The 25,622-nt window shown below is 42.4% G+C and overlaps 1 protein-coding gene across 2 annotated transcripts in view; it reads right to left on the bottom strand.

Moving 5' to 3' along the window:
- The window catches only part of GMPR2 (guanosine monophosphate reductase 2), a 50,191-nt gene that overhangs the window by 8,009 nt on the left and 16,560 nt on the right, over positions 1 to 25,622 (bottom strand). For both annotated transcript variants that reach the window (XM_085895404.1, XM_085895405.1), the window contains exons 2-7: positions 23,983 to 24,143; positions 22,391 to 22,510; positions 13,124 to 13,207; positions 10,321 to 10,494; positions 5,805 to 5,886; positions 5,001 to 5,107 (exon numbers count right to left, since the gene is read on the bottom strand). In XM_085895404.1, the coding sequence (XP_085751530.1) occupies positions 5,001 to 5,107; positions 5,805 to 5,886; positions 10,321 to 10,494; positions 13,124 to 13,207; positions 22,391 to 22,510; positions 23,983 to 24,069 (654 nt within the window). In that variant the 5' untranslated portion in view covers positions 24,070 to 24,143. The remainder of the gene's footprint in view (positions 1 to 5,000; positions 5,108 to 5,804; positions 5,887 to 10,320; positions 10,495 to 13,123; positions 13,208 to 22,390; positions 22,511 to 23,982; positions 24,144 to 25,622) is intronic.

The raw sequence follows: 25,622 nt of genomic DNA, 5'->3' as shown, positions 1-25,622 counted from the left end.
GTAAATCCATGACTCCCCAGGCCTGACCCAGATGTCGAGTCAGCTCACAACATGGAGACATGAATATCACTGCCAAAGTAAGTGAATCTCCCTGTGACCTCAACATCCTCACCACAAACAGGTACAGTCAAGATAGTAGCATAGTCCAGCGATGAGTCAAGATGTCAAGAGCTCACGACCCTCTGCTCTAACCGCAGTACATTGAGGGATAGGCTTGGAGGAATGCAATGCACAAATTCCTCTGCAAGCTGGACGAGAATCAATTGACCACAGGTGATGCTCTACCCTTTCACAGATTTCTCCAAAATAGGCTTCCTTGTCCGTCCTCAGCAAATGTACAATTTTACGCTTCAGGTCCCTGAACTGCTCAGCTTTGCCATTAAGCCTGGCCCTGCGACTCTGGTCAATGGTATTCAATGTCTCTTGGAAAACAAAGTTCTTCTTCACCTGAGGGTAGGTTCCAAGACAACCACCGACAACATCAAGGATGGTAGTTTTGAAGGCACTCCACAACTCTTCAAAATCCCCCAAAACAGCCAGCCCCGTCCAAATCTCCACTCACCCTGTTCGCAAACTCCTCAGCGACCCTCTCATCCTTGAGCTTGCCAACATCCAGCCTAGGCTGGAATAGTACCATTCTCCCAGATTTAAGCTGAAACTTCTGAGTTGCTATGAGAAGCCTGTGGTCTGTATTGAGGAACTGAGTAGTCTGGTAGACCCTTCAGTTCTGGAGCATCCTCCAATGCCCATCAACGAACACGTGGTCAATCTCCTTTGCCACACCACCAGCATCGGCATACCGAGTCCAGCGATGAGCCTGTGGGCGCTGAAACCATGAATCAGCCACCCTAAATCCATGACTTTGCAAAGTCAAGGAACTGAGTGCTAGTCTGGTTCACAGTTCCAGACCCATGGGGACCAACACATGTCTCATCACCATCCCCATCAGTGCCAGCCAACACAATGAAATCCCCCAAGAGTCAAAGAGTATTTCGCCTGGGGCACTGATCAACCACAGACATGAGGGCAGCATAGAATGTCTCCTTCAGTGAGCTCACTTACCTCAGTTTGAGCATATACAAAGACGAAGGAAATGACACCCAAAGAGTGACGAATCCTCAGTCTCACAATACGCTCGTTGACCGGTGTTTCCTCAATTATCATGGGACAATCAGTGCGACCAGACCAGTGGTAAGTGTAACCACCCGCCATGATCTCACCACAATCTGGTCTCAGAACCTCAGAGTGCTGCAATACTGATGTTCAAATGCTGGAGCTTAGATAATAGCAGAGACCAGTGATCATCCACTCTTAGAGATAGCAAATTCCAGGTAGTAAGCATGCTGGATGTTATTTGTTTAATTCACACATGGGCCACACCTGTGTGGAAGAAGCTGCTCTCAATGTACTTGTCTTTCATTTACCCAGGCATTTCAAATTTCTTTTGTCCACTACCTATATATGTTGGTAACATATGTGGAAGAACTGCAATTATAGATATTACAGGTGAACTTGCAAAAAAATATATAAAAAACTGCCTCTTGTCTCTACTTAAACATTTAACTTGGCCCCCTATAGTTCTGTCACATGCCATCTGGTGAAATACCGTATAACCCACACACGAGTATACCCCAGGTTATTTGAATGAAAATATCGTCAACGTTTAATACATTTTTCTCACAAAAGTGTCATCCTTAAATGAAAGGTGACAGATTTTTCAAAGACCACCGAGGTCGAATTGAGGTATCTGGTTGGATTAAATTTATTGAGTGGAAGGAAGGAAATCTGCTTTGTTGGATGCTTGGACAACAAGGATCAACATCAAAGGTAATGTTGTGAAGTGACAAAAGATTATAACAAGCATTTTATAAATGTACTAGTTGTAACGTATAACAGCTAAAAATGATTTGGGGTTGTTCCAATGGTCTTGTATAACATAAATAATCCAGGAGCAAAGGACCTGAAAAAAATGAAATCGTTCAACACTCCCTACAGAAAAGGTTTGACTTGACAGAGTGGTATAATAGACCCTATAGAACACCTCCAGATAGTATGTGGTTTCAAATTGTGGTATCATTAAAATTCTACAGGCCATTATACATACCAAGGGTACTTACCAAGAGGGTCACTGTGGGCTAGCAAAATTTAGGGTAGGGGTAACGTAAACGTGAATATCTTTGTCGAGACTCAACCAATTTTCAATATTGAGGTATCATTGGCTTCGTATTATAATTCTCTTTCAGAATATGTACAGAAATGTCGATATTCATTCAACTGTACAACCAGATGGTACAGATGACAAAGTCTGCTGGTGCTGCAAACTTCGGTGAAATGGCATTAAAGTATTACAGCCTGGTTACTGCCCTCTACGTCGGAATGGTTGTCAGCGGGTTGATGTTGTCTTCGACCGGTACTCCAGCCTCTCAATCAAAGCTGGGGAGCGAGAGAAATGAGGAACATCTGCAGCCTTAGAGGTGACAATCCAAGGGTCAGCCACTCCTATTCCAAAGCAGTGGATCAAATACATTGGAAATGTAGAAAACGAAGACATCTTGTGTGCCTTCTTGGCAGACACATGGTGCCACAAAGGGGTAGACACTCTGCTTGATGGTCAACACCTAGTCATCGGTGGTGGTTTCAAGAACCCACAGAAGTCTGTGCTAGTCATCAGAGGGCACTGCGAAGAACTGGTTCCCCTCAAGTCAGATCATGAAGAGGCAGACACACGAATATTGCTACATGAAAAACATGCCTCTCATTATCACAACAGGATTGTGATTCAATCACCTGACACAGATGTGGCTGTCCTCTGCACCACACACAACAGAAAACTCCAGTGTCGGGAGCTGTGGTTTCGGACTGGAATCAAGGATAAAGCTGGGTATATTCCTATCCACAGCTTGGCACACAAACTAGGACCTGAGCTGTGTAATGCTTTACTCGGCTTCCACGCACTCACTGGGTGCGATTCAATCAGTGCACTCTCAGGACTCGGCAAGCAAAAGGGTTTCAATGTCTTACTTGACAGTAAAGAGCATCAGACCAGTCTGGGACAGCTTGGAGAATAACCAGAGCTCAGCAACAGCACTTCAGAAGCATGCGAAGGCTTCATATGTGCAATGTGCTCAACAACCAAGGGGGCTGGGAAGAAAGTGAACAATGTGAGATACTGGCAGTTCTGTCAAAAGGGACAAAGAAATGAAAATCTCCCCCCTACATTCGACAGCTTACAGCAACATATGAAGCGAGGAAATTACCAGGTCTATGTATGGAAGAGAGCATTGGAGCCTACACAGAGCCTTCCACCAGCAGCTGGACATGGCTGTAAAATTCAGGATGGTGCCCTGCAGCCTGTGCTCATGACCAAAGATCCAGCACCACGGGGTCTTCCGGAGCTGACTGTCTGTCACTGCAAGAAGTCTCTATGTCACCGAGCCGACTGCACATGCAGAACCAACCACATGCCATGCACAGAAGCATGTGCATGTATGGCCGAAGAAACTTGTGAAAATCCAAGAACAATCTTTGAATCCAGTGGTGAAGAAGACGCTGACTAAAAGTTACAACAGATGACATCTTCATGCTTCCATGGTGAATGTGATTCCTTGTTGCCAGACACAAATACAGTATTACAAACCGCTCTGACGAATTTTGTTTCCGTGCAACCATGCACAACTATTATCATTCGCTCTCACTAATGTGCTTCCGTGTTGTCATGCACAGCTCCCAGTGTCAACCATGATAACTATTATCATCCACTATGATGAATGAGTAGCTTCTGTGCTGCCAGAGACAACTATTATACTCTGCTTTCACTAATGTACTTCCGTGTTGCCAAAGACAACCATTATGCTCGGCTCTGATGTATGTGCTTCCGTGTTGCGATACACTAGTAAAAGACGAACGCTAAAAATAACAGTTGCCGTTTTCTTTATGCGTGCCTCTGTATGTATATGAATTTCTGCAGAACAATAGTTTCTTAAGCGTTTTATTTCCAAAATGTATACATACCAGTAGTAATTGAGAAACACCGTTCACCTTCATATGAGAACACAATTAAAAATGGTAGAAAGTTTGAATTAGTGTGATATTTTAGCTTTGGTAATGCCATGGCAAAGGCCATTTTCAAAGAACTGTACATACTCTGATAGAGAATTATAATAGGAAGCCAATGATAACTCAATATTGAAAATTGGTTGAGTCGAGACAAAGATATTCACGTTTACGTTACCCCTCCCCTAAACTTTACTAGCCCACAGTGACCCTCTTGGCAAGTACCCTTGGTATGTATAATGACCTGTAGAATTTTAATGATGCCACAATTTGAAACCACATACGACCTGGAGGTGTTCTATGGAGTCTATTCGACCACCCTGTCAGTGTCAAGTCAAACCTTTTCTGTAGGGGGTGTTGAACGAATTTCCTTATTTGGCCTCATATGAGAAATGGCTGCTGGACTAAAAGCAGTCATGAATGAAACCAGAAATGTCGATTGTAACGTTTTTGTGCATGGGAAATGTGTCGCTTTAAATATTTACGGAGAGATTTTTTTTGAAGCATTTATAGTATTGTAAGAGTTAGTCTGGAATAGATCCAAAGTTTTGAGAGCCGAGACGCGTGTGAACGTGTTAGTACATACGTCAAAGCTTCGTGCTAGAAAATCTGGGACCATTAATATTTTTGTATGGAGGACATCTGTGTGAACGCTGTTCAAACATTTGCTCCCGTTTTATCTGCTCCAGTATCTGAGGGCACTGTCTGCGGTAATTGATGCGGTGGCAATTGGCATACGATCCACTGCTACACCTCATGATGCCACTGCTGCCTGGCTCGTATTAAATATTTTCATTTATTTGGCAAAATTTGGGAGTGAGTACAAATTGGTTATGAAGAATTATCTGTGTGAACACAGCTTTAAACGAAACAGAGCAGTTAAAATACAAAGTATCATGTTAGTTTTCATCAAGGTATGGCCGCAAAATAATATGGTATGGCCTTACCGAAATAATATGGCCGCCCAGACCATGAGCGGCATCCGCACACTCAATCACAGCACTCAATTGTGGGTATCCCACACCAGTCATCTTGCGAGTTGTACACACAGAACCTGCACACAATCCATGGACATGGAACCACTTGAGGTTTGTGGTTTTCAAGGAACCATTTCAAATGAGCTGAACCGAATAAAACACCCTTCGCACCTCCCGCCCACGCTACTAAATGCCCCCCCCCGCCCCCCTCCTCCAAAAATCATTTTATGGCAAAACAAAACTTTAAACATTGGCAATCCTGATTCTCCCCTTTCTACATATAAAAGTCTATGTAATCACCTTTAAGTAATAACAACTTCAGTTTGTGTTAACACAAAATCACAGATTATCAGATTCTAGGAATATGAAAGATCCAAGCTATGGTGAAAGTAGAGCAAAGGCTACATTTTCCTAAGAACAATACTGTTACACCACAATCAAATTTACAATTTCTTTGACTGATTAAGGTACAATCTGGGGAAAGAACACTGGATCAAAGTTTTTTTTTTGTTGTTTTAATGCTCAATTTTCACAAGCTCAATTACCAAGATGCTCTTTGTGCATTGGGTTTCAGCTCGGAGATTAGTTTATTGTGTAGTACATTTGCACAAGCTTGGCGATAACAAACTTACAGTGTTCATCTTGTTGGGATTCAATCTCACAGTTAGTATTATGTTCTTCATGCTGCACGAACAGCTAAGCCTACAGCAGCACAGACCTAATAATGTAGCCTAAAGTGTAGTTATAAACTACGTGAGAGTTTGCTAGTCATACCAGGGCCAATTCCGACTTTGATAATGTCAGCTCCTGCCAGCAGCAGCTCTTCCACCATCTCTCCTGTCACGACGTTTCCTGCCTGTAGTCATGGAAAAAGAAAAAAAGAAAAGAAAAAGCACACAACCCAGGAAGCACATTCAGGATCAAGCATGCTTCTAATGCACATCAAAATCAAGTATCTAATAATATAGTTATCAACAATCAAGTTAAATGAGTGAGGCAAGCTATTTTATAATTTTGTATGCAGCCTGTGACTGCTGGTTGCATCATTGTTGAAAAGCACGCCAGTCTTGCTAATGCAGTGCCCCGTTTGTAGTAAGCTGGCACTTATTTTGCTGACCTCGGAAGAACGACAGGCGAAATCAACCCACCCGGCGTTATTTAATGCCACGCCAAGGGCTCAAACTCAAGACCCTAAGATTTTAAGGCAACCACTCTTACCATTAAGCCAACACCAGGCTTATCGAGGCAAATGGAGGTTGATATGTATATATATATATATATATATATATATATATATATATATATATATATATATATATATATATATATATATATATATATATATATATATATATATATATATATATATACTGGGTGTCCCAAAAAAATGTACTCACATTTTGGCTCCTCATAACTCATTGAATTTTTCATTTATTTTCAGATCAAATTGACCCTAATAATGGCAGAAGTACGACTAGGTGTTGAAGAAAGAAAATTTATCATAAAGTGCTACTGGAAGCACGAAAACATCATGGAAGTGCAAAGACAATTTAGAAGACATTTTCACAAAGATCCACCAACACGACGCACCATTGCTCGCATCCGAGATAAGTTTGAAACAGATGGAACTGTGCATGACGTCCATAAGGAGCGTTCAGGAAGACCACGGTCATCAACCACCCCCACAAAGGAAAATCAATTGCTGGAAACCCTCCACCGATCCCCACGGAAATCTGTACGACAAATGGCTCGTGAGACAGGAATCCCAAAATCAACCGCCCATCGCATTTTGAAGCGAATTAATTGGAAAAGTTGCGTTCCAAAATTAATGCACGCTCGAAATGAAGACGATCCTGACCGGAGAGCTGAATTTTGTGAGTGGTACCTGGGCAAATGCGAAGAAGATGCAGCATTTCCATCCAAAATTGTTTGGACCGATGAGGCCAGCTTCAAGTTAAACGGCTCAATTAACCGACACAATTGCACCTACTGGGCTCCTGAAAATCCGCACGTTACTATGGAACACAATTTAAACTTACCAGGGATTACAGTGTGGTGTGGGATATCAGCATCGGGCATCCTCGGGCCATTCTTTTTTGACCAAACTGTCACTGGGGATGTTTACTTAAACTTGCTGCAGGAATCCGTCGGTCCACGTGTCGAAGAGATATTTGGTGACGAAGAGATTTACTTTCAGCAAGATGGAGCACCTCTCCACTACCACTGTGATGTAAGGGCTTATCTCGAAGCAACTTTTCCAAACAGATGGATTGGGCGAAGAGGTAGTGTTGAATTCCCTGCACGTTCCCCAGACCTCACTCCAATGGACTTCTTTTTATGGGGATATCTCAAAGATAAGGTTTACGGCTCAAAACCAGCAAGAGTCTGAGCTGAAAGAGGAAACTGAAAGACAATGTCTTGCAGTTCATTCGTAACGCTGTTGAATCCATTGGTCCGAGTTATCAGCTGTGTTTGGAATGTGATGATCGTCAGTTTGAACATTTGTAAACATGCATTTATACATTTAACCATTAATCTTGTTTCTAAGTAAATAAACAACGCATTTATTATCATTTAAAGAGTGAGTACATTTTTTTGGGACACCCTTTTTTAAATATATAAAAAAACGAGCTTGATAAAACCAAATGCCTTTGGCATTTTAGACAGGTAAGGGTAAGGTGGGTTGAATAGGAATGACAAAGAGGAAGGAGGAATATATGGCATCTCAAAAGCAGATAACAAGGACCGACTTAATGAGAGTCTAAAAGTGTGAGCAAAATCAGACGAGCAGATGATTATAATTGACGGTGTTTGTGGGTTTGTTTGTCGGGCTACTACTCCTACAGTTCTGGGCCAATTACATGTAGACTTGCTACAGAGGATCAGCGTAACCCCAATTAATGTATAGGGGTATTTTATTTAATCTTTGCCAGTGGTCTTGGGGAGTGAGGGGGGTGGATACAAATTCTCTATGTAAATGTGCATCATGTGGTGCCACCTACAGGTATGGGGAGGGTATTTCAAGTCTCCACCATTTACAGCACAGTATTCCTGTCCACACGTTTTCCAGTGTCGTGAGGTGTTTTGAATTATAAGCAGTAGGTATGTTTTTGCTTCATGCACATAACCCGGATTATTATTTTTGCCTCTATAGAGTTGTCAGTTGCCTATTCACTGCCGAAATAGAGGAAGGCATCAGAATACCGTGTTGCATGCTTGGAACAAGATCGCCCATAGGGTGGGTACTCTGCTAGTGAAGATAAATCACAGTTTGTACCTTAGTTTTTGTGTGTCTTGTGTCAAAACTTATCACAGGCACAAGGTAAGCAAGGAAACAGGACTTTAAAAATATAAAAAAGCACTGACTGTGGAAAAGTTCCAAAAAAAAATAAAAATAACTAAGACCATGCACAAAATGTCTGGATTTTTAAGAGGATAAGACTACAGCCTCAATTACCAAGATCATCCCAATAAATGAGTTATCATGCAAGATCGTCCGACATGCAAGCAGGTTAGTCGAGGATTGTTAGTCTTGCCCGTTCCCTAAGCCTGTGAAGGAGAGAGTATCATCATCAGTAGGTGTGTCAGTGAGTCCACACCCAGACAAAAACTTTAATATCGCACTCCCAGGTGGCCTTAAGCAAGGTTCGTCAAACTTGTCTTACGTAACCATAACAGTTTTCCATCCAATTTAATCACAAGCCATTGTTACCGGTAACTGGCAGATGTACTCCATTTAAGGCCTGCTTCCTGTCTCTCACAGGAAGTCAAGTTTGAGTACCAGCACCATACAGGGATTTTATTTATTTTTAAAGATTGAGAATCCTTTAAGGAACTACTATTTTCACCCAGGACTTCAAGATTGGTTTCACACTGAACCCTCACTGCATCATTCCCCCATAAGTTACATTTTGTTACACATTTTGTTACAGATCGTTTCACCGGGGTCCCTCTGTTACACATTTTGTTACTTTGTAAGAGCATACAGACACAAGGTACTGATTATTTTCACTTTGAATAGCAGTAATGCGTGGCAGATGTGAATAAAGTGTTCCACACTTGAGATTTCCTAATTCGGTGTCTTAGATTCACCACCACATTACCAATAGGGTGATTGCATCACAACTCCCCCCCCAACAGACCACAGTGACACACATGCACATACACATAGTGGGTAAACTCACACATAGTTCTAACAACTCAACAAAAAATCCCCAGCCTCCCCCTCTCAGCTCTGTCCCATCTTTGCTATCCCCACCCTCTCAACCCCAAGTCTTCACCCCTCCCCTCCCAACCCCAAGGCATCAATCCCCTCCCCACACCCAAGCCTTCAACCTCCCCCCCCCACCATGCTCCCCCTCCAGCCAAAAGTCCTCAACCACCCCTCCCCCATCTTTACTCTCACCCTTCTCCCACTCATAAAAGCAAATGGGCATTCACACGTCAAAACAGCGGAATATGAAACGTTTTCTGCTCCCCTATCATGCAATCACTGACTTCACAGAAACCCGTCTACAGTCGCTTGTTCAACTCACAATGTGAGAAAATAGTCGGAAATAATAGCAAACCTACATAACTGCTTCTGGAAGAGGCACAATCGCCATGGCATCCACCTTTATTTTCTTTTAAATATGTCTGGTAATTGTTTTTATTTATCTATATGTGTATTTGAATATAACTGTACTGGAAGAAAGCATAGATCTTAAAGATGTTCGGTGGAGAGGGGGGGGCGGGGGGGGGTTGAAGGGCTGAGGGTGCTAAGCCAGAGGAGAGGCAGTAAAAGACAAAGGCCACAGACCTGCCTGTGATGTGAGAGCAACATACATTGTACTTTAGCCTAACCATTGGAGATAAAAAAATTGATGCAGTTATTGAGTGTTTTTTTTTTTTGAAGGGGTAGGTGGGTGGTTTGGAGGACCATAATGACTCATCATGAGCCTGGTGTTGGCTCAGTGATTTGGGTAGCGGCTTGGGATCCTAGGGTCCTGAGTTCAAGCCCCGTCGGCCGCTGAATTCCCCCCTGAACACCAGGGGGTTGACTCAGCCTGTCATCCTTCCGAGGTCGGCGAAATGTGTACCAGTTCCAGTGTGTGTACTGGTAGTGGGGCACTGCATCAGCGACACAGTCATGTTTCAATAAATGATAGCTACCCCGGCGGCGAAGCTGCCATACGACCACCACACTCATCATGGAGCTAATCAGCTGCCAAAGGTACAAAATGCTAATACTTGACACTGCCTCATGCCAACATGACGTCACTTCACCTTCACTTTGTTCAACTGCACTCACCATAATGGTATGGCTGAGAAACCTGCTTCTCACACCTTTCACAAACTCCACAAAGTGTTCCGAATACCCATTGGCAACATCCAAGCAAATGTACTGTACTTTTGGCAAAGCTTCAAGTATTGCACACAGCTGCTCAAAGTCTGCTGCACCACTACCCGCACTGACTGCAACATGCTGTTAAAAATAAAAAAGTTTAGAAAGTCAAAATCTCAACCATCACAAAATACATACAATGTATATATTGTATTAGTATAAAGAAAAACAAAACAAAAACATTCTAGTGAGGATGGAAGAAAAATAATAACCACACCTGCAAGCACAAACAATTGGGTAATAAATTAAATTACTGTATTTTCATGAAAGTAATTGAAATCAATCATTCATATTTAATAACTGCTGAATAGACATGATTAAGATCATCCTGGTATGAGTGGGGAGAAAAGTAAACTCCAATCAATTTGGAGGGGTGGGGGGAAAGTTAAATCTCAGATTTGTACAAGTCTGGCAGGTCTGACAATTACAATATGTGGAGTACAACACCGAGCCTAGATTAGAATAAAGGTGGTTTAAGGTCCTTTGGACATTACCTTACCTGTGCAATATAGTTTATATATTTATTTTGCTTAGAAAATGTGCATGGTACTCTACTGGTCAAAAGTTTTAGAACACCCCCATTTTTCAGTTTTTTTTTTATGAAACTTAAGCAGTTCAAGTCCAGTGAATAACCTGATATGGTACAAAGCGAAGTGGTAAACTGCCAGAGGTTAAAAAAGGTTTAGGTTACCAAAAACTGAAAAATAATGTGAATTTCAGAGTTGTTAAAAAAGGCCCTTTTCAGGAAACAAGTAATGGATTAGTAACTGCAGTTGTTCTACAGCAGTGGAAGTAAATTAAGCCTTGAAAGTTGATGCAAACAATTCCTACAGGTGTCCCAACTTTTGTTGATAAGTTACAAACCCCTCTGTCTGTATAAAAGTAGTGTTGGAACAGATTGTGTTGCTACACCCTCTGAAGCATTATTTGGACAATATTGCACTGCAAGAAGTAGTATATTGCCATCATAATGGTGAGAAAAAGACAATTAACAAAGGAAGACAGACAGACCATTATAACCCTTAAAAGTGCAGGCCTTTCCTTTAGAGAAATTGCAAAGGAAGCCAAAGGTGTCAGTGAGTACAGTTTCCTACACCATCAAAAGGCACTTGGTAACTGGAGGAAACTCTGACAGGAAGACATCTGGCAGACCCAAAGCCACAACACAATCAGAAGACAAGTTTCTGAGAGTAAACAGCTTGCATGATAGGCGGCTCACAGGACAGCAGCTTCAAGCACAGCTTAAAACTGGTCGAAGTAAGGACATCTCAGTTTCAACTGTGAAGAGAAGACTTCTTGCTGCAGGTTTGACAGGTCGAGTGGCAGTAAGAAAGCCATTGCTAAGATGGCAAAATAAGAAAAAGAGGCTTGCCTTGGCCATGAAGCACCAACAGTGGACTACTGAAAAATGGAAGAAGGTCTTATGGACCGATGAATCAAAATTTGAAATCTTTGGTTCATCACGCAAGGTTTTTGTACGCTGTCGAGTAGGGGAAAGGATGGTTCCTCAAGCGTGCGACACCAACTGTCAAACATGGAAGAGGAAGCGTGATGATCTGGGGCTCTTTTTCTGGATCCAGAGTTGGTGACTTGCACTGAGTGACTGGCATGCTGAATCAATTGGGTGACCACAGCATTTTGCAGCGACATGCAATACCCTCTGGTCTACGCCTTGTTGGTCAGGGGTTCATCCTCCAGCAAGATAACGACCCAAAACACCCAAAACAGGCTATGTCAGAACTACCTCAGAAGAAAAGAACAAGACTGTACTGTATGGGCGGAGCCCGAGTCATGGTTGGTGGTGGTCGCGTGGTTGTGGCTTTATATGTCATGGCTCGCCCACTAGGGACTTGTAGCACCACCAGCGTCAGGAGCAGCATGTGCTGTCATTAGCAGTGTCCTGTAGGGCGTGTGCCTGTAGAGTGCATCGAGTACGTAATAAAGCGGGAGCTACGGGCATCTGACACCCACCCTCTCGCTCGAGGCAATAAAGCGGAGTTGTGTTACCCTCCGGCTCGTGTCTGCCTGCTTGCACCTCTACCATGACACTACAAAGACGGTAGGTTTCAAATCATGGAATGGCCAGCACAGACTCCAGACTTAAACTCCATCGAGCTGGTTTGGGATGAACTGGACAGAAGGGTGAAAGCAAAGCAACCTACAAGTGCAACACATTTGTGGGAACTTCTGCAACAGTGTTGGGAAGAACTTTCCAAACAATATTTGATTTCCATTGTTGAAAGAATGCCACGAGTATGTTCGGCTATGAAATCTGCAAAAGGTGGCGACTTTGATGAGTCAAAAATTTCGATTAAATTTTGTTCAACAAAACGATTCCATGATTTCTCTTTTTATCTGCAATTGTTTATTTGTTCTATGCTTTAATTTCAAAGTACACTGAAACATTAAATTGCTTAAATTTCAGTAAAAACTGCAAAAATGGGGGTGTTCTAAAACTCCAGACCGGTAGTGTATAAAGTATGGATTTTTTGACAATGCAACTCAATCCCAGCTCACCCTTTTCTAAACAGTACTCTCTCTTCTAGTCTTATTATTGCTGTCCTCCCATCTCTTCCTTGTAACACTCCCCATTCCACATAACAGTAAGATGGCCCCCCCAAAAGCATCAAAGCAAATTGCATCTTCCACGCTTTTGATCATGGTCATTCAATTCATGGTGGTAGCTGCCCAATGATACCAAAAGCCATACCTGGAGAATCTCAGGGTTCTTAGAGGCAAAGTCCTGCCATTGGTCCACAGTGTAATGCTTGTGAATGGCTGTGAACAAGGAATGCTGAAGGCCAAGTAGGACACATTAGTAAGTACTTGTACTATATAAGCACAGACATTCACACAAGCCTTCACAAATAAATCCACACAGATGTAAACAAACTGTTGAGAAATTGACCTTCATAGGCCAGTAGCACAAACCACCATCTAAACTTGCTCACTTGAGTTTGAAAAAGATTACATGTAAACAAACCATGGAACGCCATCCACAACCATGTTGTGAAATGCCGGTGGAGTCCCTCAGTTTTTTTTACTTCCACCCTCAATTTTTCACCTTTATTAGGGCTTCAAGCATGGCTGAAGCTCTATTGAAATCGTTCGTATTATTATTATTATTAAAGGCGTTTTTATGTTCTTCTGACCGATTTTGTGGCGGATCTGGAGGGAAAACTGTTCGATGAAATTGAACGAAACTTAACAGGATAATTACTCACCACCTGAGGTTTATACTATGAAACATTTGATGACGTAGGTCACGTGGTATGGCGGCCATATTGGATTTTATCCAAAACCTAAAAACATCTTCTTCTCCAGAAGGGATAATCTGACAGCATAAATCTTTTGCACACATTTGCTAAGTTCCATGCTAATGTTAATTTGTTAATTTGGTCGAAATCGTTACATAATTAATATGATTTAAAATGATGCCGATTCGCCTCATTAATATGCAAAATATGCAAATGAGAGTTGAAAAAATTTAATGACAAATTTAGATAGCACATAAACAGGGGACTCCCAATATATTTATACTATGTCTGTAATTGACCCCAGTGAGCCCCCAGCACCCCCCAAAGTTGAAAATGACCCATTTTTGAAATGTCATAAAATAAAAACAACGCTTAGATGAAATTCAATGAAACTTATCCATTTAATAACTCTCCACCTGAAGTTTATACTTTGAAAATTTTGATGACGTAGGTCACGTGGTATGGCGGCCATATTGGATTTTCTCCAAAACCTAAAAACATCTTCTTCTCCAGAAGGGATAACCCAACAGCCTCAAGCTTTTGCACACATGTCCAATATTCCATGGGAATGTTAAGTTGTTAATTTGGTCAAAATCGTTATTCAATTTATATGATTTTAAATGATGCCGATTCACCTCATTAAATATGCAAAATATGCAAATGAGAGTTGAAAAAATTTAATGACAGATTTACATAGGTCATTAACAGGGGACTCCAAATATGTTTATACCATGTCAGAACTTGACCCCAGTGAGGCCCCAGAGACCCCCAAAGTTAAAAATCACCCATTTTTGAAATGTCGTTAAATGAAAACAATGCTTTGATGAAATTCAATGAAACTTAACACCTTAATAACTCTCCACTTGCTGTTTATACTTTGAAAATTTTGATGACGTCGGTCACGTGGTATGGCGGCCATATTGGATTTTCTCCAAAACCTAAAAACATCTTCTCCAGAAGGGGTAATACGACAGCCTCAAACTTTTGCACACATTTGCGAGGTTCCATTGGAATGTTAAGTTGTTAATTTCATCGAAATCGTTACATAATTTATGTGATTAAAATGATGCCGATTCGCCTCATTAAATATGCCAAATATGCAAATGAGAGTTGAAAAAATTTAATGACAGATTCTGATAGGCCTTGAAGAGGGGATTCCAAATATGTTTACACTATGTCTGTATTTTACCCCAGTGAGGCCCCAGAGCCCCGCAAAGTTGAAAATCACCCATTTTTGACATGTCGTAAAATGAAAACCAAAGAAGATAGACAAAAAGTGACCAGATATTCTGGAAGATATTTTAACGTTCTACAAGTTCGCCATTTACATTAATATGCAAATGTGGAGTTATTGGACTTTTTTGGGGACTTGAAAATTTGTCCAGCCTCGATTTGTCCAATGTGAAGTTTCGTTCTCTATCATGTATTGCTGTGGGCTTTTCAATCCTTCATTGAGATAACATGAGGGACCCCGTAACTGGACCCCATTGCAGACTTGAACTAACTTTCTAACTCGGAAAACCCATATCATGTGACAGGGTGATAGTGTTGAAATTTGTTCAAATGGAGGCACGCCTTGAAGCCCGGGATTACTGGTTTACCAGTTTTAATTCGCTTTTAAATTTGTTTTCTCCACAACCGCTGGAGCGATCAACACAAAACTTTTGACAAGGGAGTGCCAACCCATGGGGGAATGTTTTTTTTTTTAAATAAAAAAACCAGTTACATGATTGAATGCAAAATGTGGCCGTCGTTCCAAAAAGTCCGTTTTCTGGAGGTGTGGGTTGCAGGGTGCTTCACATATCTATACTAATAAATGTCAATGTGGGTCAGGTGTCTCCTCCAAAACCATGAAACCTCGCAGCCCCAAACTGCATCCATACTAAGGGAACTCCAAGAAGTGCATGAGTGATAATTGGGTGCTTGGGTTAATTTAAACACCGCTTTTGAAGATAATTTATGGTCTTATTTAATTATCCTCTATCAAGGCTTCATCCTTTGTTAACCCCTTGCGACGGTCTTAATTCACCATTTTTTTTGTCCAACTCAATCATACCTTGACTTGGAACAGGCTGCAATGGTTTAACTATAAAGCGCTCAAATATTTATTTTCCTTTTCCTCACTCATATCATTGAATCTATCCATCGGGATCATACTCTGTACAGAGCGTTGGTTCTGCCGAAGCAGTCTCCTACACTGTTGGGCACAATCCTGGATGGGTCGCCAGTCCCATGCAGGATACTCGAATGGCTCAATCATCCCAGCAAGTTGGTACTCATTTTGCCGACCTCCGAAGGATGACAGGTCGAGTCAACTCCACCTGATATTAATTCAACAGCAGAGCAGGATTTGAACTCATGACCCTAGGCTCCCAAGCCTGCCACCATAACCATTAAGCCAACACCAGGCATATATCATTGATTGCCTCATCATCATCCCCATGAATCGCTGGATACATCGCAATGCTTATAAATGCCTGAAGACCCCAGTGTTTGTGGAGTTATTTTATTTTCTCACATGCTATAAACACGAGAATCTCTTAGCCTCAGCTGAATTTCAAAATTTAAACTGTGGGATTGACCTTTGCAGCAGTTCCGACTGCTAAAAAAAGTGGTCATTTGTTCAATTCGGACATTGCTTGACATTCTGGGAATCTCCGGGTGCATAGTGTTTATATGACCAATCGGCAATTGTTAATCGCTTTCCCAGCCTGCCGTTCTTTATCAACCGTTTCGTTGGAGTGCTTAAGCCACTTGGCGAGCACTATACAAGCTGCTTGGTTGTTCATTTCCAAGCCATTGCCTCACATGGCAAAAGTATTTGCACTATCACTGAATATATCGATTGACTTGAACAAAGTTCAGGCCATTCTTGCCTGCGTTTGGTCCCGCGTTCTCGTGAGGTCCCTTAGGCGGTGACTCGCTCACTGAAAATGTGCAATTTTATTTCAGCGTTTCCCCTCTTTGTACGATCTTTTTCATTATAAGACCCATCACTTCAACACATTTAGATTATTATTTATCAACACAAAATATTTAGAAAAATTATTCAACGTTTCGTTTTTAAGTTTCTTCAACAGTTTGGTTGGAGTCCTTCTTGAAGTACTCTTCAAGCTTCAATCTCGATAAGCTTCCATGGGGATACCGTGGCACAGTTCTCCATGGGGAAATCTCTGGAGTTAGGAAATCAAAATAAATTCGATTATTACAATGAGTAAAAAATGTATTGAGTTGTTACAAAGCAATGAATTTCCACATCATGGCAGGATAGTCGAGAGGTATGCACGCTCTCTAAGCTGTCTATCCTGGGTTTGAATCCCGACCCAACAAAAAATGTCGCACCGGTGTTTCAACAGTTAGGGTGATTCATCAATGTGTGTGCCATGTCTCGGATGGACATTAAACTGGACGTCACATCGGCTGGAATCCCCCCTCTCCTCCTCCCACCCGTTTCCCTCTCACACACCCCACACCCCTCCCCCTCACACACCCCTCTCCCTCACACACCCCTCTCCCTCCCTCACACACCCCTCTCCCTCCCTCACACACCCCACCCCTATGTGAAGGGGGCTGTTAAGAACTAACGGTTTAGTTTTGAATTTTAAATGGCTTCTACAGAGTGTAGCATGTCCGAATCAGATTCGGAGTGAGCCAACCAAAGGGGTGCAAAGGTCACTGCATGTGCGAGTATGCATGCACGCATACCTTTGCCAGGTAGATAGTGTGGGTTTAAATGCTCCCGCCCGATTTTATATAAAACCTGGCGGTTACATTGGAAATTCCGTTTGGGCGTATTTTATTGCCTTTTCTTTCCCCTTCCCCACCATTCATGCTGCCTTCCCTTCCCTTCAGACTCCCCTCCCTCCCACCTCTCTCTCTCTCTCTCTCTCTCTCTCTCTCTCTCTCTCTCTCTCTCTCTCTCTCTCTCTCTCTCTCTCTCTCTCTCTCTCTCTCCTCTCTCTCTCTCTCTCTCTCTCCTCTCTCTCCTCTCTCTCCTCTCTCTCTCTCTCTCTCTCTCTCTCTCTCTCTCCTCTCTCTCCTCTCTCTCCTCTCTCTCCCTCCCTTCCCTTCCCTTCCCCTCCCCCCTCCCCCACATCTCCACCCCCATAAATATCCATCAGCAAAGTGACGGGTTGTATTTGCTAGTTAGGAATAAATAGCTCTCACTTCGCTTGGCCTCGACCGAATTAACCAATCAACAAGATGATTAACCTGAATGAAGAAAGCCTCAACCAAATAGAATTTAACAATGTTGAAAGGAGACCTCTTAGCATTAACAAAAACCAAATAAAACTAACCATGGAGGTACTTTAAGTTAGAAAGAAAATTAAAAACTACTTTATCAGAACGTCTCAAGTTTTTTGATTTGGAAGTACTGTACAAGCATCACATTTTTGCATATCCTCCCCCCTTCTCGATTGCTACTCCCATTTCCCATGCAAAGCTCTCGGTTCTTTCTGCACAGAAAACATTTCACTTCTCCCATCTTAAATCTTTAAAATGCTGATAAAACATAATATTTCGAAGGTGAAAATAATTTTCCCCTCAACTATCTTTGCTGAAGCAACTTTAACAGTGACTTCAATTTCCTAAAAATTCTTCAAATAAGATGATGATATTTCCAAAAGGCCACAGAGATTTTGGGAATGTCTTTTTTAAAGAACAAGGGATTTTCGGGTAAGGAATTTTGTGCTGCCTTTTCATATGTCCTCCAGTGATTCCCTACCTGTGGTCCACAGACCCATGTAAATTGTGGTCATTTCCCTCCAGCAAGAACATGACTACTTTTTAGATTTCTTATGACAAATTGCAGCTTACAGATCTAAGTCTAGATTGGACAAGTCACAGCGCTGTCTGTTAGGTGGATTGCCTTAAATTATTCATCAAATTTCCGTAGGTGACACTCATTACCTCCGTCACCGAAGGTGGATGGAGGTTCTATTTTCACCTGTCTGTCTGTATGTCTGTGAGCAGGATATCTCAAACAGTTATGGCCAGATTCCAATGAAACTTGGTGGACAGGTTGGGTATGTGATAAGGATAAATTGATTAGAATTTGGTGAAGATCTGGATCCTAGAATTTTTTAAATGAATCTTCACCATTGAGAGATGGGGCCAAAATCGATGTATAGCATGATATCTCAAAAAGTTAGGAACAGATGACAAAACTTGGTGGATCAGTTGGGTAAGTGACAAGAATAAACCGAGTAGATTTTGGTTAAGGTTCGGATGCAGATCCAGCCTATCAGTGGGATACAAAACATAAACCGTTCAGCCTGGCGGAGGTATGTGCTCTACCGCATGCCATTCTAGTTACCTCCACCACCTGAGAAAGAAGGAGGTCGTGTTTTCAACCCTGTCTGTTTTTTATTTTATTTGTCTGTTTGTGTGCAGCATATCTCAAAAAGTTGTGGACAGATTCAGATGAAACCTCGTGGACAGATTCGGAAGAAATCTGGTGGGCAGGTTCGGTGTGTGACTTGAGTCTCATATCTCATATTTGGAAGAATTGATTCCATTTTGGTGAAGATCCGAATTCAGACAGAGGAATGCACTCGACTGAGTTCCCTTCTAGTTCACAATATTATGAATAGTCTGTTTTGGGTGACCATAATGATATGTTGGGCTGTCTCTGAAATTCCATTTGTGGAGGTGGTGTGATATCCTTGCACAGAGAGTCTGGATCCTGTTGAGCGCAGACCACTGTTTCCAGGGGAGGTCGAAATCTGGAGGCCCTTCTGCCAAATCACTCACCAGGTCTTTGTTGGCAATGTTGTTGTCTGTTCAGAGATTGTGCTACTTGTCCTTTGTGTTAAACCACACATCACTCAAAACATTTGCAGAGCCCCAGAAAGGTTTGCGAGACTTGTCTCATATTTGGTAGATTCTGCAGGTCTTCATGGATTGGAGGTCTTTACTGCAATCAAACTCTCAACATTTTTGCCTTCTGGTGCACATCAGGGGATGGGTGGGATGTTACACAGGACTGAGAGCCACTGCATGGGTGTTGATTTCAGTGTACCACTGATTTATCAATGCACATCAGTGTTTTCAGGATAGTGTCCAAGTATTTTGTGTGGCTGCTCTCTGCCAAACAGGAGAAAAGTATTCCGCTGCAGAGCACAAAAGAGCAGAGGCTCTCAAAATGTGGTCCGTGAGCTCCATTGAGGTGGTTCTCAGAAAGGTTGCCGAACAATCGAGGATATTTGTATTTGGCTCTGCAAAATGAACTGGTTGTCAAAATGTTATTTTTTTTCAAATGACATCAAAGAACATCTTGTTGCTCTCAAGAAACAATTTGAAGATTACTTTCTAGTACAAGCCAAACCAAACAACTGGATACACATTTCTTTCGAGATAGAGATCAGTGAGCTGCCCTCCGATTTCTCCAATTAGGCACAAGAACGCTTGTTGGAGCGTTCTTTCCATGAAACATTAAAGTCAGAAATTAAAAGACATTCTCAATTTGAGTTTTGGATCTAAAGAACTGGAGAATACCCAAAACTTGCAGACAAAGCAGTACGTTTTCTAATGCCATTTGCTACTCTGTACCTGTGCGAGACAGAAGCATGATACATGTTGAATCTGACCTCAGGCTAAGGTTGACAAACATTACACCGAACTTCCCAGAACTTTGCTCAAAAAAAAATAAACAAACAAGTTGCGATACAAAGTACACTGCCCCCATGCCAAATAAATAAATCACAAATCCTCCAGCACACGACATCGCTGGGGCGCCTTTGGCACCCGGCGATGCCGCCTTGCAGCACAGTCGGAATCGGGAGGGAGCGTACAATAGATTAATTAATTGCATAATTAAAATAAATAATGATAATTGTAAAACAATTAATTTTTTGCTGAATAGCATACCTAAACCACCACCGTTTCATCCAAATCTGTAACTTTTTGAAAATTAATTAATCGAAAAATGAATAATTAATTGATTAATCAATAAATCAAAAATACCCTTTATAGCCAAATCACTTGGTCACTGTCAAGTCCAAATATCAGCTTCCTAGTTCAAAAAATGCCTGAGATATTGCCAGGATGAGAAATAAAACAAATAATTAATAAATCGATAATACTTAATTATTGAATCAATTAATTGATTAATCAAAAAATTAAAAACAACATTTTTGCCAAAGCACATCTCCACTTTTGTCCCCAAATTTCAGCTTCCGAGCTCAAAGGATGGCTGAGATATCACCTGGACAAACAAACAAACAAGAAAGAAAACGGAGTAAAAACTAAGTACTCCCTTCCTTTAGCGCCTGGTGATGACGTCATGCATTGCCTCGATATGGAATTGGGAAGGAGCGGTGTACAAAAAACACCAGGCACATCCATCACATTAGAAAGGTAAGACTAGTGATATTAAAATACGAGTTGTGTGCTTTGATTTGTAGAACAAAAATAAGTAAGCTGCCGAGACCCTCAGCAATTTTCAAGTGGTCAGTGAAAAAAAATAAAATAACTGAGAACCACTGCATAAGAGCAAGAATAGCAGTGCAAAGAATGCGTGCACCTGATCGTCAACTGGTGAGCGCTAGTTTCCAGATGACATTTATCCTGGTTTTGATCATTTATGTTACCCACGTTAGGTGTTCGTGGAACGGGAGACTGCAACGAAGGCCGACTCCCAGGTATCTGAAGAACGGTTCATTCTTGACTGGTTTGCCGTAAAGCCCCCCCCCCCCCAAAATAAAAAAAACTCACGTGGTCTTGGAATAGATTCAAAAAAAGATCATCATGATGGTTGGAGTAAATCACTATGTTGATGACAAGTTTATTCCAAGACCATCAATCAATCAAACACATCAGTTGACATAGCCTTGTGTGCCATTGCTTTCATTTTTGGATATTGTTGAGGTTCGTGTCAGAGCTAAAACACAGAATGGACCAGGACATTAAACAGAAAGAAAAGAACAGTAAAAAGAGAGGGTGAGGGAGGGAGGGGGGGACCTTCAGCATAGTTGAAGGACAAAATAGGGGGAGACGGATAAATAAGGGATGTGGGGACGATATAGGGGGTGAACAAGATGGAAACTCGCCACAGGATTTGCATGCGCACGAGCTGAGGCATTGGCGAGTAGGCCAGACACTCACAGGGACACAAATTCGACAATACACATTAGACAAATTCGACACAGGGACGCTGGAAACACAAATTCGACCATAGCAAGGTACAGTTAAAGATGGAAAATTGACAAAAACACAACCAACAACACAGGGACGAAACAATAACAGAAACACAGGAAGGAACTGCACAGGAAAAAAAAAAACAAAAAAAAAAAACAGCTTTGATTAACTGGAGGGAGGCACTGCACGAAATAACGTCTGACTTGCTCAGACCTGGAAATCAATTTGGTTTGGTCATTTCTGGGATTTGGTCAACATTTACTGCAAATAACTGCTCATTTCTATGCTCGTGGCGATGAAGACTCAAGAAAATTGACCAGATACCGATTAACCAAATCACCATTCATGACTGGTTATTTTCATCTTACTCAAAAACAATCCCACATACAATGATGAAAGCACACCATAAAGAAGGATTTAAAGAAGTCAAATGAAAGTGAAACACTGAAGGAGGAATATAGTTTGTGATCACAACTTTGTTTAAAAAACAAAAAACAGGATAAAAATAAAATCTTTGCCCTCAGATAATTTAGCCATGCAATTAACTGCCCCTTTCCCAAAACTTCTGCAGCAAGACACACCTTGCCGAGAGTCTTGGCCATGGAGAAAGTCCCTGTCGTATCCATGTTTGAAACAATGATGGGAATGCCATTGTAAGTCTGCTTCGAGTTACGAAATGAAAATGTTCGCACAAGGTCCACCTGTGTGAATATTCACCAAACACAAGCTGAATGTAACTGCTTTGAACAAATCAAACTCGTCGGGTGCACGAGGCAAGTATGTAACAAGTATTTTCAATGGATATCCACAACAAAGATTAAATTAAATGAAATATTGGCTTACTCTCTAACGATAAGAACCAACTTTAAATTGGGGAAGAGTGATAAAAAAGAACTGCTACAGGATCAAGATATGTTGTTAAATGGGATAAAACAGACAAGCATAATCAACAATGGCTACATATAATTAACACTAAGTAATGGACCGGAGACATTCATTTCAACAAGAAACACAGAGAACTGCAGATCTTGAGATCCCCTGTTGTTTACCTCTGCATCAAAACTGAGTTTTCAGGAGTGGCCAGTCAACTGACATGAGAGGGAGGGGGGGAGGGAAGGGCGTGCCGGGACGACAACGGGAAGTGGGGGGGGTGTGCCGAGGATAGGGCAACGACAGGAGGAGGACCGGGCCAGGGGTAGGGCAACGACGGGAGGAGGGCCGGGCCGGGGTAGGGCAACGACGAGGAGGGCCGGGCCGGGGGTAGGGCAACGACGGGAGGAGGGCCGGGCCGGGGGGTAGGGCAACGACGGGAGGAGGGCCGGGCTGGGGGTAGGGCAACGACGGGAGGAGGGCCGGGCCTGGGGTAGGGCAACGACAAGGGTGGCTGGGCTGGGGGTAGGGCAACGACGGGAGGAGGGGCAGGCCAAGGGGAGGGGAACGACGGGAGGAGGGGCAGGCCGGGGGTAGGGGAACGACGGGAGGAGGGGCAGGCCGGGGGTAGGGGAACGACGGGAGGAGGGGCAGGGCGGGGGTAGGGGAACGACGGGAGGAGGGGCAGGCCGGGGGTAGGGGGACGACGGGGGGAGGGGCAGGCCGGGGGGAGGGGGAGCGAGGGGAGGAGGGGCGGGCCGGGGGTGGGGGAACGACGGGAGGAGGGGCAGGCCGGGGGTAGGGGAACGACGGGAGGAGGGGCAGGCCGGGGGTAGGGGAACGACGGGAGGAGGGGCAGGCAGGGGGTAGGGCAACGACGGGAGGAGGGGCAGGCCGGGGGTAGGGCAACGATGGGAGGAGGGGTAGGGCAACGATGGGAGGAGGGGCAGGCCGGGGGTAGGGCAACGACGGGAGGAGGGGCAGGCCGGGGGTAGGGCAACGATGGGGGTGGGGGGGCAGGCCTTGGCAACAATGCAAGAGCGGCAAGAAGGGGCAATGGGTGGGGTGGCAGGGGGTTGACGGCCAGAGTAACAGCGGCACGGCATTCTCTTTGGCCATCGTTAAACTACAGTGTGCAATCTCTACAAATATACCTTCTGCCCCTAACAGTTTCAATTTGAATTATTTCTGCTACTCAGCAAACATTGTCAGATAATTTCCTTAGAAAAGTTCTGGTTACATCCCTGCTTAACAATTATGTCATCAGCTGAGATGCACAGGTGGCTCCACAGAAACTTCTCACCTCACTCCTGCTGCGCAATGTGCTGCGTTTTGGTTTAAACAGAACATCCTTGAAGTCAAGTTTCAAGTCACTGTCGATGCGAGGCATGGCTGTTGCAAAACAGCAGGAACTGCTACGATGATCCTATATACGTTGCGATGATCCTTCGTTTGCTGTCCCCCCTCCCCAACACATGGAGCGCAACGTAATCAAAATGGAAAATATCCACAAATTCATCATTTAATCCAGTTCCTTGATATAGATATTCACTCTACAATGTGATGTTCACATTTTTACAAAGTTTGTTTTTCAACTTAGTGACGATGTCGAAAAATTTACTGAAGTAAGAGGAAAACAATGATGTACCATCAAGCACAGAATACTCAGCAAAATATAATTTACTTGGCAAGCAATCACATACATCATGTAACCAAGCTGTCTTTCAGAGAAATACTCTGGTACACCTGCTTGGGGGTGAGTTAATAAGAGCGCAATGAATAAACTCTTCTGCATCAATCTTGTTTAATAGCAATTGCTTTGTCAACTGGAAGTTTCACCAACCAGCAGACTTTTCTTTCCTTTACAAAATTACCGACAAAACTATCATGACAAAATTAAGGCTGCACTCAACCAATTTCACATTTTGATTTGTTCAAGGTTTGTATTCCATTCAGAATGTATCAACTTCATAAATAAAGTTGAAAATGAGTGAAAGGAATATGGATTTTTCAAAACAAAAACAAAAACATTGCTGTGCGAGATGAGATTATAAGATAAGATGAAATACAGTGCCGAAAGAAAGTCTACACCCCCTTTTAGAATTTTCACCTTTTTTTGCCTTATAGCCTGGAATTAAATTGCATTAAATCAGACTTTTTCCACTTTTATTTACACATCTTAACCCACAACTTCCAAGTGAAAAACAAATTCTACAAATTTCAGAAAATTAATTAAAAATACAAAACTAAAATATCTTGGTTGGATAAGTGTCCCTCCTGAGTTAACACTTGGTGGAAGCACCTTTCACAGCAATTACAATTGTTAGTTTGTTGGGATAGGTCTCTACCAACTTTGCACACCTTGATTGGGAAATATTTGCCCATTATTCTGAACAAAACTGTTCAAGCTCAGTCAAGTTGCATCAACTTGGTAGAGACCTATCCCAACAGACTAACAATTGTAATTGCTGTGAAAGGTGCTTCCACCAAGTGTTAACTCAGTTAGGACACTTATCCAACCAAGATATTCTAGTTTTGTATTTTTCATTAATTTTCTGAAATTTGTAGCATTTGTTTTTCACTTGGAAGTTGTGGGTTACAATGTGGAAATTAAGGTGGAAAAAGTCTGATTTAATACCAGGATACAAGGCAAAAAAAAGGTGAAAATTCTAAAAGGGGGTAGAGACTTCCTATAGGTACCGCAAGGGCAAGATAACATTACGCACACAAACAGAGGAATTGGGGTTCCAATTAGAATGAAGAAATATACCATCAGAGATGGGGAATCCCCCGCCATTGAATGAAAAAGGTCATACATATTCCAGATAATGAGGGAGGTGAATTGGAAACAAGACACCATTTGGTCATCATCTCGAAAAGGTTCCCCAGGAGTGAGGAACGTAGTAACCAAAAACAATTGAAATCAGATAAGCGGTTTTCCAT

This window comes from Eptatretus burgeri, chromosome 9, assembly GCF_056783735.1.
Source record: "Eptatretus burgeri isolate ZD-2024b chromosome 9, Ebu_testis_v1, whole genome shotgun sequence".
Lineage (NCBI taxonomy): Eukaryota > Metazoa > Chordata > Myxini > Myxiniformes > Myxinidae > Eptatretus > Eptatretus burgeri.
Note: the sequence above shows the minus strand (reverse complement) of the source record. Positions and strands in the feature narration are given on the sequence as shown.